The sequence below is a fragment of the Acyrthosiphon pisum genome, chromosome A2 (assembly GCF_005508785.2).
Source record: "Acyrthosiphon pisum isolate AL4f chromosome A2, pea_aphid_22Mar2018_4r6ur, whole genome shotgun sequence".
In the NCBI taxonomy this organism is placed as follows: domain Eukaryota; kingdom Metazoa; phylum Arthropoda; class Insecta; order Hemiptera; family Aphididae; genus Acyrthosiphon; species Acyrthosiphon pisum.
The window spans coordinates 93,424,179-93,439,765 of record NC_042495.1 but is presented as its reverse complement, the minus strand read 5'-3'; the positions used below and the strand labels follow the sequence as shown (position 1 = coordinate 93,439,765).

Sequence of the window (15,587 nt, the reverse complement as noted above, 5' to 3'; positions counted from 1 at the left end):
ATGATGTCATGATACATTATTCCTGCATTCATAACGTTTGGATTTTAATTTTGAACAATTTGCTTACGAATCGTCAATTTATTATAAAATATATATTTTTAAATTCATATAGTTATTAAATAATGTACTTTACGTCTTTACTAGTACAATTGTACAATTATATTTATAATAAATCTGTGTTAATTTAAGAAAATAATTCTTTATAATTAATATTATGTTTATCGCAAATCTATAAAATTGAAAATTAAAAAAAAATTAACAATGGTTAAATACATATTATATATCATATACATATTATATCTTATATAGATAAGAATAATGACATAATATGACATCACTTAATTTAATGAATACATAAAAAAAATTGAATATATTTTTATTAATACGTATTAATAGGTATATTATATCTGGAATCTAGATATCAACTATTACGTGCAGGTGTATCTATTATGAGTTATACTTATGGAAAAGGGGCAATCACAACAGTGGCGCATCTTGATAATAAGGGGCCTATGTGAAAATTTCTAGACCGGGGCCCTTGCCTGATAGCAAGAATTTAACACAGTACAGCACTTGGTATAAATCTAACGTGGTTCAAAGTACTCTTTAAAATTTCCTGATATCTCCAAGAACAATTTGAAATTTTCACAATATCGGTCAAGTAGTTTTTGAGAATCTATGTAATAGCTACAGCCTACAAATATACATTTAACTCTCATGTTTGTTTTAAGATATAATTTCTTTATTCGAAACCATAAGCGTGCGACGATTTAATGGATCCTTTTACCTCATCTACAAGAGTAACTAATAGCAAACATTTAAAATACTATTTTTTACTAATTATTAAAAAAAAAAAAATAAACAAAAATGTCTATCGTAAATCTCAAAATACCTCTCCGGGATGAACTAACTGGGTCTAATAGTAAATCTAAACCATTCAGAGACTCTCTCAAAAACACACAAAATATGCCCAGTGGTTAGGAAGAGATCAATGACATACAGACAAACATTTATTTGTTTATATTTTATATATATAGACATAGATTGTTATTATTTTCGGCCACCCGGCACCTAATTCATTTTACCAAAGAAAATTATTATACATCAAAACCTTCCCCGCGAATCGACCGATTTACTAGTGAAAACCGTATTAAAATAAGTAGAGTTCTTTTCGAGATATGCTCGACGCTCGTACATACAAAAAAGGGGCTTCTTATCTTAATCTTATATTAGATTATATTATATTAATTGTATTAGTATTTAATTATTATTACCTATATTATTTTGTATATTACATATTATAGTAGGAATATCGTATATGAGATCTCGGGGCCCCCAAAAATTGGGGGCCCCTGTGAAGTGTGAATTGCACATCCAACACTTCAGATAATTACAATAATTAGTAAAAACCTCTTTTAATATTTTTAATTTTATTTTATTAGATACCTATTATATGTTGAATTATACTCGTGTTAGAACAGGTCGGCTTATCGTTTAGCGTGCGTACCTTTATGTACCTACCTAGAATGACCTACCTAATATATAATAATATAATAATATTATTAACTTAATTTAAAACATTGATAAAAATTAATTTTTATGAGTTATTGTTTCCCGTAATTTTTAATACTACTATTTATTTTTTACAAAAAAAAAAAAAAAAACACAAAACAATAAAGAAAAGAATAAAATATGTATTTGAAGAGTTCAAGAACAGATAATTATAGTCCTTAATGTTGCTACGCCTAATATTATTGATACACAATTGGCCATTGTTTTGTTACTTATTATTATATTTAAACCACTATTATATATTATAATTTATAAGTACTGTGTTCCACGAGAGAACTGGTTTCTGCTCATACATACTCAACGCCGGCATTTATTTTTAAGTTTAGAATGCATATTTCAATTTAAGTAGATGGCGATAATATAAAAAATATACATATTAATACTTGTGTACTTTCTTTTAAATCTGGCAAACGTTTAGATTTTTGTTGTTTTTTGGCTTATTCGAGGCCATTTAGGGCTTAGGGCCGAAGTGTTTAAAATATACTATAACAAAGTAGATCAAGGGGCCCCCTATTATCCCAATTTTTTTTTTAAGTTTAACAATCAAATGCAATCAAAACAAATACATTTTTCTTTAGTTATTTCCTAAACGTATAAGTTATTACTTATTTGGCCTAGTAATTTAGAATATGTGTCTATTGAAGACCCATTTTTGTTGTTGTTGATATTCTACATTTATTCGAGTTCATTCATTTATAAATGTAGATATATAGCACAATAGTGTTGTACGTTTATATTGTGGTTATAGTGTAAGAAGCCATAACGGTATTTTCTATTTATTTTTAAAAATACAGGCAAATGCCCAAAGTTATAAATGTTATAATAATAATATATAATAGTATAATACAGATTACATATACAAGTAGGTTTTAACTTTTAACGTGTTATCGCGTGTTCTGTATGAAAGCAATGTACACCTATATAATGACGTATGCATATTAAACTAGTTAGGTGCACAATAAATATATCTTATTAATTTCTTTTGATACATTATTTTAATACATATACTATATACATTATATTGTACAATCATACTACCTATTACACATTTATAACATAATAACAAAATATTATATTGAAAATGTTAATCAATATTATCGAAAGGCGCTAAATTTTTGAGTTGGCTAGACTGGTATAGATTCGTTTTTTGGTCCACGGTGCGCGCAGCCGCGCAATATTTCACTCGCAGGTCTGCCGCTGACAGTGCTGTAGTTAGGAAGTATGTATTGATTTTTATCTCGTCCCTTTTTCGAGTTTTCCGCACGTTCGGCGTTTAATATTATAAAAGTCAATTTTTTATCGTTTTCCTCGGTTATTTTTTTTTAATTTTTACTGTAGTGTTATTTGTACTTGTGTCTGTGTCACCGTTTTTACCAAATGACGCGTTTATGAGGCCCAACCGTTTACGGCTAGTCTGTGTATCTGTTTCGCGTTTCCATACTGTAAATAATGGCTAAAGACAGGCTAGCGGCTTTAAAAGCGGTATGATTTTTTTAAAAAATATTTATTATATTAGTGACAACATTACATTGTAAACACTCCTAATCACGTATAGGTACATCTAGTATGAGTGTTTTATCATAAGCAACAATTTGAGATCTTATATCGACTTGCCCACTTAACTTATCAAACTGTTTAAACTTTGACGTCCAACAGAAGTACTCAACTTTGACACTGGTTACTATTATACGTACAGTAGACGTACACTTTATTATTTTATTGTAGATTACTACTACCTACTATGAGTATAAAAATGCGATTTCTTATTAGGTAGGTAGGTAGTTCAAAACTAATGACTACCTATGAATGAACCTAGGTATGTTATATTCTATATTGGTACCTATGTGTAATTAATAATTAATAATAGTGATTATCTATCAGCTATCTAGTAAATAATATATTGTTTTTGAATTGCCAGTGATATACAATACTTCTCGGGTGGCCTAAAATTAATGAAGCTATTTATATAGGTACCATCTATTAAGTCGTTTAAATTATTATTATTATTTCTGTTTAGATTCTTTTTTGAATCTTTTAGTAAATTTTAACCGGCACACAATGAATAATGATTACTAAGGGGACTTTAATATGCTACAAAGTGAAGTTTAAAGATAAATAATGTTGTTGCCAAATATTAATATTTTTTACTACCATTGAGTGATTATATTATTATTTCTTCAAACAATTATAATCATTCAATAATTTGATAACTGGGTTCAAGATCATTATATTATGTATAGGTATTACTAGGTAACAAATATATTTCTGCATTTTAATATAAATATTGGTAGGTACTTATAGGAATTGGCATTTGTTTTAGTACTGTACCTATATAACATGATATAGGTACCTAAATATGTGAAATGTTATGATGATTCTATTTAAGTACTTATCATTAGATAGCGAACTAAAAACTGAAAATCTGTCACAATTTTACTCAGATAATTAAAATTACCTTAATAACAGGCAGGTATGCATGGTTTGGTGTGATTTAAATTTATGAAAACCAGATGTGGAAAATTACAACTCCATCTATGTATTTATTGTCAATTGATAAAGGGTTTAATTGTATTCTATAAATACTATTTATTTGGACCAGGATTTAGGTTTATGATATTACTTACAGTATTTTTTAACTGTTATCCAAGCAAACTACAAATGTTTAAACTATATAGGTAGTTAGGTATACATCTTATATGTTAAATTTTACCAATTTTTATTTTTTGTTAAAATACCCCTACTGACATTTTAATTTAATTAATAGCTAATTTTTTTAAAATTTTACTTGGTGATATTTTTTAAATACTACACTTATAAATTATTATGCTTAATATGTATTCTTATTTTAGGCTCAAAGTGACGATGAAGAAGGAGGTGCCGATGATGTGGCAGTCAATTTGGAAGGTCGGCAAGATGGGTCAGGAGCTGGATTTATGGATAAATTTTTTGAGGAGGTGATTATTTTTTTTAATAGAAAATAGAAACAATAGATACATTTGGTAAAATTAAAGTTGGTCATTAATAAACTAAAAAATCTATTTGTCTAATTGTATTAATACTTTTAAAGAAAAATATTGAAGTGCTCATCTTTATAATATGATGTACAGGTTCCCAAACCTGTGGGTCGCTATCATTTTTGAAATATTTATATATTTTTTTATAATTTTATAAATATTAGATTAATATAAAATATATAAAGAAACTATATATTTATGTATAAATATGAGTATAATAAATTCAAATAAACACGATACAATACATTGATTCGGTTTATTATTGATCATTATCTGTGATGATTGCAAATGTACAAAGGACATTTACTCACAACACTGTCAGACTACAAGTTATAATGATTAATAAAGCAACAAAAAACTTCATTAGTATGGTTCACCTGAATTTAAATATTTTTCAAAATGTGTCATACCATTAAAAGTTTGGGAACCTCTGATGTAATATACACCGTGGTTTTATTGTAACTAGAGTTAGAATTTGGAAGATCTATGTATATGTTTATATAAATATAATTCAGTTTGTAAGTATTATTATTTATTACTAATGTTGGTACACCACACAGATTAAATTTAAATGTAGGTGGATGTTATGGTAAGGTTATTGACCCTTTTTTGATATAATTTTAAAAACTTAGAATATTACCTATACAATGTTTAAAACTTTTGTTTTGATTTTATTACTTATAAAAAATTAAAAAATAAATATAGTAGGTAGATAAAATCATAGATTTAAACAATGTAAATACTACAAATTATTTTGTATTTATTATACATTTTAATAAATATATTGACATTCATTCAATTTTCAATACCTACGTGAGTCAATATAATATTATAGGTAATAATTAAAAATAAATTTTATATTATAATTTATAAAATTAAGCTAAGCAAAATTATTTATGGACAATAATTTTATTTTCAATTATAGACCATAATTAATTTTACCTACTACCTACTTTTTTCTTTATTGAATTGTATTAAATTTAATACAAAGAATACGTCATCCTATTTTTTAATATAGCCAAATTCAATCAATGTGTAGACATTAGTATACTGATTGTTTTTTCTATCTGACCCTTGTTCAACGTACCAAATTTATGTTCAGTAGAACCAATTGTGTGTTTTAAGCATTAACATATAAACTAATGCCTAATGGACAGCGCTTCGATAGAGTAACCAGCAGGCGAGAGAGAAATAATTATGCATTTGAAATGTTACAGTGTCGTCTCTCTCACTCTATATCGTCCCCATAAACAATAGACAAGGTGATGTGGTAGGTGCTGTCCATTAGTTTATAGGTTCATGGTTGTTAGCTTTAATATTAATGTGAATTAACCTATTACCAAACTTAAAGATAGGAATATTGTCTATTGCAGGGTGCACCTCATAGGCTTTCATTGATATTTTAATTTTAAACGGGTTATGAACATTTTAAAATTATAATATTTTGCCTAGTTATAATTCACTTTAATATTGAAATATGAATAAAAGTCCATTAGGTGCCCTAGATAAAATTTTTACCTTTAAGTTTAATAATCGGTAAATTCAATCTAGTATTTTTACTAGTAATCTAACAACATATGATTGGTTCTGCTGAATGCAACTTTGTTATGTTGCGTACTACCATGTAGTCAAAAAGAGAAAACAAAGTACGGTATGCTGAAATTCTCTTAAAGATGACTGTATTCATATAATCTAATCATTAAGTAAACATTAATAAAAAATATTTCTGGACATTAGGTATTTATTTTAATTTAACATGTTGGGTGCCTCATAGTATTTGATGTGCATTGATCGTGTACCCGCAACAACATGTCGGTGTTGGGCTCCGGCTCAATGCTATAAAACCACTGAACAACCACGTATAATAGATATGATATCATTCTATATACATTGAAGGGAGTAAATTTACAGTTGTCAACTACGTAAAACAAGGCACTTAAGATGTTGAATATAATGATAATCATATTTAAAAAAAATTTTAGTACGAAACAATTGGAATGCACTGTGCATTTATAAGTTTTTTTTTTAAAACTGTGTTACAGACTAACATTGTTCTTAAAATCTACTAAAAACAGTTTTTAAAAATAAATTATTTCATTTAACTATTAAAAATAACATTTATATTATATTTATATCTATAAAATAATATGTAATTAGTTATACTTCTATATACTATGAATAACTGTTATAAATGTTATATAATGTATAAGGTATTAAATATAGATGCTTACTTGTATTATGCAGTGTTAATTTGTATGACAATAGTAAATTAATAATAATACGTTAGAAATTAACAAATAACAGTGATAAATACATTAATGGTTTATTTACTTATTTAATTTTGACAAAATTAATAAAAAAATAACCATTTTAAAGGTAAAAACGAGTATTCTTGATTTTTATTACATAAATGAAACTAATGAAAGTAGTTCAATATTAATTAAAATCTTCAAAACTGTAAGTTTTATACATATGCACTTGATGATAATATTAGTTAGTCAAATAAAAGATAAACCTATTTACAGATAAGACTTTTTTAACAAGTGTAAATAATTGTATCAGTTTGTTATTTATCCTGCCCAGAAAATGTTCATTTTTATGTGAAACAAATTAGAAATTTACCACAATGAAATCAATTTATAAGCCCTTATTGTGCGACTTTAAGCTTGAGGTTAGGTTAAAAAATATCTGATTTAATTTTTTTAGTATAAAATACATTATATATGGTTAGTGTACATCTGTTAAAACATTCAAAACTATCTATGTTATAGGTGGAAGGTATCCGAGGGATGATAGATAAGATTCAAGCAAATGTGGAAGAAGTGAAGAAAAAACATAGTGCAATTTTATCTGCTCCTCAGACTGATGAAAGTAATATAACTTTATTTATAGTAAATAATTAATAATTTAAGTGTTGACATTCTTTCAACGTCTAATAATAATATAATATTACTATTAAAATATTTTTTGAGGGTTAATATACTGAACTATTGAAATCAAACTTTTAACATCCTTTATTAAATAAAATTCACTAAAAAATAAATTATATCATGTTATAATAATATAAATATCAAGCATAAAACTCAAATTTGAAAGGTAATAGAAAATCAAATCTTCGAGTTGTTTCTTAAAAAGTTACATTGTGTAGATTTATTTAAGACTATATTATTGTTTACTGGGACCATTGCATTTTGATGGATATTTAAAGTTAGCATGTAAAATTGTGACAGCTGATGATATTATCCATTAATAAGTATTTATTATTCTACTAATATTTTTAGTATGTACTGCAATAAAATTATTATAATATAATTATTAAACCATAATAAGTTCCAAATATACAATTAGTAAAGCTATATATATATATATAATAAATTGCTTATTAAAAGTTGTAGGTACTATAGCTTTAATATAAAGTTAATATTTATAGCAGTTAAACATTTTTATAACCTAACCTATCCTTTTTAATATTTGTACTACTGTAACTAGTGACCGGGTAGAATAAGGTGGCAGTGCCCAATATGCACCGTCACCAGTTCAAACCCGGACGCTTAAGGCTTCTTTCTCCAGACAGGAGACTGTCATGAGAAATAGACTGCTATCATCCTTCTGTTCGGTCTAAACAAAAATTAAACCAACCTGTTGGTTGTAAACTAAAAACATAATATATTATTCTAGCTGATCCCGCACACTTTGTTGCCCGTAAAAAATTACTACTCTTAAAAAATTGTGATTGTTCAACTCCTTTTGGGTGTAACAACAAATAAAATAATAAATACTTATTTCTACTAATTATTTATCCTATAACCAAAAGCAACCATTTATAAACAAAAATTTCCATCATAAATCTCAAAATTCCTGTTTGAGCAACTCCTCGAGTTGGACCTACCGGGTCTAATTGTGAATCTAAACCTTCCTCTTGAATTACTTTATCAATTAAAAAAAGGCCGCATCAAAATCCATTGCGTAGTTTTAAAGATCTAAGCATACAGACAGACAGCGGGAATTTGTTTTCTACTATGTTATAAGATTATTATTAATGTTATATTAATTATGTCTAACAAAGTGTTATTTAAAAATGATTTTATTAAACATTGTTAACATTTGGTTAAAATTGAAATATCTGATTAGTGTTAATTTTACTTATGACTACTGCTTACCAATTATTATTATTATTCCGTTTTATTATTATATTAATAATACAATTAATGAGACACATAAAATGTTATTAACATAACCTGAAATTCTATCAAAATTTAATATTTGTATACAAATATTGCTTTGGCAGGTATTTAACGTATAGTTATTGTCTTTATAAATTTTATAATATTTGAATAAAAAGTAAAGGTGTTATTAAGTTGTGGCTAAACCTAACAGTATACACAAATATTGGTTAATATTAATAAAAAATGAAAAATATACTAGAGCTTTAACTTTTTAATTCGAAGCATAATAAAAATTTAAATATTTTAGTAATGAAACTAGGTTCAGTGAATTATGTTTGAATTTCAAACTATTATAGGTACATATTATGTTGTGTTACATGGATTAACAGTAACTCCATCCAACCAAAACGTTGGGAAATCAACTGAACAGGTTTTGATACAAAACTGATCTGTGCACCAAGTATAATTAACATACAACCTAAAATAAACATCCACATACTTATTTTTTATCATTGAATTGATTTAATGAGTTTTTGAATATTTTCATTTATTCTTTGTCCATCAAAATGGACTTAATTCTTATTTGTTAAGGACTATCAGGAGCAAAATTAGTCATTACAGTACAGTAGAACTTCGATTAAATTAAAAATACTTACATTGTAACAAATTATAAACATACATACCACACATATTATAAAAAAAAATCTGTCATTTTAGTTTGTTTTTTTGATTATTTTGAAGATAATTATTTTTTTTTTCGGCGGTGACCGTTGACGGATAACAGAGAGTGACGGTTAATCGAAGTTCTACTGTATATCAATTTCTATTCCCCAAAAATGATAATGAACTATGAACATAATATAAGATGTGTGTAAGTGGTGACCACAATTGTTGTGTACCTTAAATAAAGATATATCTGAAACCATGGTTTTGACCAACAGACTACAGAATATATTATCAAGTAGGTAGGTATCAAATAGTAAATACTGAGATACTGTGTTTTTAGTTGCTATTTAAAATGTCTTTAAAATTAGCAAAATAACAGTAACTCCATGTTACATGCTGCTTATTTGCTTCTTATTTGGATTTACTGTACTTTTGTTTCTAGTTTTACAAAAATTACAGACTAGGTGTTTATTTTCTTAATTTCAATTGCTCATTTTCAATGTTAAATATTTTATTTTATTTTATTTAATTGAATATATTGCTATTTTTACTGCATTTCCTACAGATAAAAAATGTGTTTTATTTTTTTGATGGTGAATTAACTAAGGTTTTCATATCATTTTTTTGTTAAGCCTTTACTTTCTTTGGATAAACGTTTTTATGGGCTCTGTAAGCATCATAAATTCCTAAAGTGGCCTTCCAAAAATATTAATTTGTGATCCCTGGCTATAGCCAACAAATACTAATTTAATATGGTACAGTGAAACAATAACAATAATTTATCATAAGACTATAATGATATATTTTGTATCATAGTTGTAAATTAAATTAAAATATGTTTTAATCACCAAGAACTAATTACTTGTTGAAGTCACTTAAATTAGGGTAGAATTGATTGGGTACTTTTTATACTGTACCTAATCATTTAATTTTATTATATCATAATTAATTATTAAATATATATACAAATAATATGAAATGTGTAACTATTTAATATAGGTATCAGGTATGCTATTTTTGAACTTTGTATATTTAAATTATTGATAAACGGCGATCGTATTATTGTAATCATAATTTTATAAAATAATGTTATTAGCATGATTGTCCAGCTTCATTAAAAATGTATATAATCAATAATTTTAAGCTCATATATTTTTAATGTTAGTTTGTAATATGGTATTTTTACTTATTTGGCCTGTTGAATATACATTAAAATTAAATAATGTTTTCTGAAAAAATAAATATATTTTCTGCACAATTTGGTTTAAGTATCCAAACTAAATTTCTCTATTTTTGTAACTCAAAAATTAATAACTGACTTGCATATTTTGCATGTATGACAGTATTAGAATTTACTAGTTATGATACAATTTTTACTGTTTTTATGCTATTTATAGATATAAGAGATTTGAGAAATATGGTTATTTTCTATTTTTGTTTGATAAACATTTTGGAAATTTATTAATACATATTTCCTCGGAATTTGTTTATATGGAAAATAAAAATTATTAATAATACAGTCACCATTTTTTTTTATGACAATTTGAAGTTCAAATTTGTACAGAATTCATCAAAATCACGAAAATTTGAATATCAAGTAGTTTTAAATTCATAAAATCATTATTTTATCACCTAAGGTTTAAAAAATTAAAATACGATTCCTCACAACTCATAAGTCTATATACTAAAAATTTCAAAGAAGTATCGTTAAGTTAAAATATTTTCTTATAAAAGAAGATACAATGCGAAATTTTGAAAACATTTAAACTACCTACTAACAAATTTCATACTATGTATAAATTACAAACATATATTGGCTCGGTCAAAAAGCTTGAAAATGTGATGCAAGATCCTAGATAAGTTGTTCTGGTAACAAATTAAAAACAAATACATAAATATAAATATAAAACTTTCATTTTTAATAGTTAATACATGATTGATTACGTATAGAAGTGGGTTTAGGGCGGGGACGCTTGGGGTCAGTTTTTTAATCAAATTTTAGTTTAAATATAAATTATCATCCCAGAAAAATTGCCCTAGTATTATACAAAGTTTCTCGTTAGCTCATACAAAAACCTAAACATTTTTAAAATACAAATACACTTTTTTTTTATATAATATATTTCAAGTTCAAATTTCGACAAAATTTGATATTTAAACGTAAAATATTATTTTTAGTGTTATGTTCTTGTCAAAATTAGTTTAACCTAGTTATTACATTAAAGTAGAAAAAATACTATTGGCAATATAATTATAATATAAAATATCCTAACTGGGCCTCAGAATCATTCATCATAGTCATAGATAATCGTGAATATGGTTTTGCCATAAACATTGGTGTTTAGTTGGTTTATCATATTTTCTTGACATGCGATATTTTTAGTCAACTTTTAGGTTCATTCTAAAAATATGTTCAATATATTTTAATTTTAAAATACTTATTTGATATTAAGTATTATAACAGTAGGAAAATTCAGTTTGGATTTTTTTTTTTTTTTAATTTTAGAATATGTATTATTTTTTCGGGATATTAGTATTCTTTAAAAATAATTTGTAACTTTTTAAGATAAGGTGTTAAGACTGAAATTTTAGTACAAAGCGTAAGGCTGCGTAAGGCGTACATGGTTACAATTATAATTTCCATTAGTCATAATTTATTGTGTTCAATTAGTGTTGGACGTTGTTAGATACATTGTTCGTATTATACATACCTACCAATAACATTCAACAACATTTATTGAAAATTGTAATTTATTCCTGACTTTTATAGTTTCAACCTAAATATAATAATATATTGTGTCCCTTGTATTTATAAATTCTAATATTACATATTTAATTATAATCATAAAATCTATATATATTGATAATATATTATTTGTATAGTTTTAAAATGAAAATATCTATTAAGAATTTCCCAGAAATTGTTAATTTTGTTCTATTACTTAAGATAATTTATGGTTAAGGGGATTCGATACCATGATTTTCTGTTTTTGTCTATCATACACATGTCATAGTATTTTTGACGTGTTTTTTGCCAAACATATAAATTGATCTAATGATGCGATAATAAATCTGAAAACAAATTTGAATTTGTCGTCAAGTCTACTTGAAAATGACTTCCCACATTTTTGATATTACCCCTCCAAATTCTTAAAAATGTCATATTAAAAAAGGGTATTTATAAAATGCTGTATTTAAATTTTCGGAGAAGTTAAAATCAAAAAGTAGACTTGACGACAAATTCAAATCTGTTTTTAGAATACTTATCGTTTCATTAGATTAATTGGTATGTTTGGCAAAAAACACGTCTAAAATACTATGTCGTGCGTTTGTTAGACAAAAACAGAAAATCAAGGTATCGGTCCTAAAATAACCTATATTATATAAGTTGTACTACTTTGTAAAAACATTGAAATGTTGTGATGCACTTGCGTACCTAATCCTATATTAAGATATACAGTCATGTTACCTTAAACCGTGTTCAAAATAAATATTTTGTAATTTACAACCCGAACTGTAATTAATACCTATTTGAATGTATAGGCTTTAGTTAAATTTATAATGTCGAGTATATTCGCCAATAAATGGAATTGACATACAAATATTGAACAAATCAACATTTAATGTTCAATTACACAGAAGTTAGAATACTACACTGGAATTTTCTAATTGCTTTGTAGATAGGAGGGAACGTATAATATTGGTTTATAAAAAACAGCTTTTTTCCTACGTGAGTCAATCAGTTATGTTATGAATTCCAAAATTATAATATGCAATGGAAAAAATAGTACCATCAATTCGAACTGATGGAATTCGTAAAACGAATTTGATTTCTAACTACATTAAAACTTTTGTACTTTTGTACTTATATAAGATTTAGTTGGGATCAGAAAAAATGCCATATTGCCATTATTGAGATGTTAGGTTACGTAATTTATTATTTATTTCGGGTTAAAAAATTAGAGGTTTTAAAAATGTATCGTATTATTAATTAGAAATTAGTAATAACTTTCATCACTTTGTAGAACAAAGAAAACTGGAAAGGTGAAGATTTAATAATTTAATGCTTAAATTATTCCAATTTAATCATTTTAATATCGTAAATAATTTGTAAACTGTATGGTTGCTATTTGACTAATGTTTATAAACATTTTTCAGAAAAAATATTCTTTTTGAATTTGAAAAAAATGATTAATTTTTATGTATTAATTGTGGGGGTAATATATTAAATATATTTATTATGTATATAATGTACCTATATTATATACATATATCAATAAAAAAAAAATAATTTGTAATCGTGAGTCAAAATTTTTTAAATTATCTATACTAAGCACTTTTTTTGAATAGAAAATATGATGACACCAATGTGGTAAAGTCCCTCATTGTTGGTTGATTTCGAACTCAAGGATGCTACACTAACTATAGCTAACTATAATTACTATTCACTACATTTAAAAATACATATTCTACACTACAAATGTAGATAATCCGATAATGTTATTATATTATAAAATATGTTAAATTAATATTAGAAAAAACACGATTTTAGCAAAAAAAAAAAAAAAACAAAATCGGTAGTTTATTAAGTGCAACTTTCTGCATACTTAAAGGAGTTAAATGCTGACGTTAAAATTAACAACGAAGTCTTGTTTGATTTTTCATTGAATTTTTTTTACTTGACTTATTGATCTTAAAAAAACGTTGATTTTATAATTTTAATGTACTAAAGTCTATAATAATTATCTTCATTGGTCTCATATAACACAAAAAAAATATGATATACTTTACACGTAGGTGTTACTAGGGTAAACTTGAAAGGGTGTGTTTTGATTATACTCTAAAAACATTATTAACGCAAAAACGCAACTTAAAATAATTTTAAATGGAGCTAGTTATGCAGTTTTTTTTCACAAAATGATGGATACTCGTGTACTTACTAATATAAAATGTACCAATATTTTAAAATTTTAATTTGGTTGATTTATTACGTTCAACTTTTAAAACGTTTAAAATGTTTACAAAGTAATTTTATTAAAAGAAAAATCTATAGCAACTAATATTTATTTTTCGTTATATATATATATAATATACATATCACTATTTCAGATTCTGAGCGAATGTTTTGATTGGTTTTATATAATATAATACCAACATTTTTAATTGAGCTTAAGCCCGGAAACTTAGGCCATTAGCTGTTTTGTTTATTTGTAGGTTGTTTATAGGTTGTTAGTAGAAGGAGGGACGGTTGAAATCACGTTTTTATATGTGTGGCAAAGATTTGTTAATAAAAATCCCGGGTGGTCGCCCATCCGGAACTAGCGTCTAGCAACGGTGGTCGTTACGTGCACTCAGTGCGTTTCTGCAGTTGGGTGCACGCACTGCGAAACATCAAGCCACAGTAATGCCTTTTAAGCTCATCGAATATTCAACAATTATTTTATATCTATAGTATTGAGAGTTGATTTTTTATGTTTAACGATATTTTAACAATTTGGGCACGATATTAAAATATGCATTTCGATAATTTGGCGTTTTCTTTCAATTCGATGTATATAAAATTTCCCTTTTTTATTTCGTTTACATACAAATTGTACACAATGTTAACCATAGAAAATTAAAAATTATTTATATTACTCATAATAATATTCATTAATTATCGAGTTAATTATTGTCAACATATTTTTTTCGTTAGTTCTTTTTTAGATCAATTTAAATTATTTAAAGTCCTATAATAATATATATATATATATATAATCGCTAATCACTATAATTAACTCAGCTCGGCTTAGAATTGTTTTTTTGAATACGATGATTTATCACATTTAATTTTTATAATAATAAACAATCTATATACGTGTTCATTAGGTTCATTAGTTGAATATAGCTTTTATAGATTCTTATTACTATCTGAAGAAGAATATTATTAGAACATATTATTATGTACAGATTAATCTCAAAAGTCAACTCAAAATCAAAAGATGTTTTTCTTAAGAAGACGTCAGCGCATTATTTGTTTTCTCTCTGACGCTCAATGAAGACAAAACGCATTTTTTGATATAATTAAAAAAAAATATTTTGTATTATATCTGTGTAAAATTATAGAGAATAATATTTTTGTGATTATGACATATCGAATTGTCAAAATATTGTCTCATAACGATGTCAT

The 15,587-nt window shown here is 25.6% G+C and overlaps 1 protein-coding gene across 7 annotated transcripts in view; it reads left to right on the top strand.

Annotated features, from left to right (window-relative positions):
* Positions 1-2,748: 2,748 nt before the first annotated feature.
* The window catches only part of Syx1a (syntaxin 1A), a 28,875-nt gene continuing 16,036 nt past the window's right edge, over positions 2,749-15,587 (top strand). For 3 of the 7 annotated variants that reach the window (XM_016802703.2, XM_029488921.1, XM_008182712.3), the window contains exons 1-3: positions 2,751-3,054; positions 4,422-4,526; positions 7,358-7,457. In XM_016802703.2, the coding sequence (XP_016658192.1) occupies positions 3,022-3,054; positions 4,422-4,526; positions 7,358-7,457 (238 nt within the window). In that variant the 5' untranslated portion in view covers positions 2,751-3,021. 7 annotated transcript variants of the gene reach the window in all.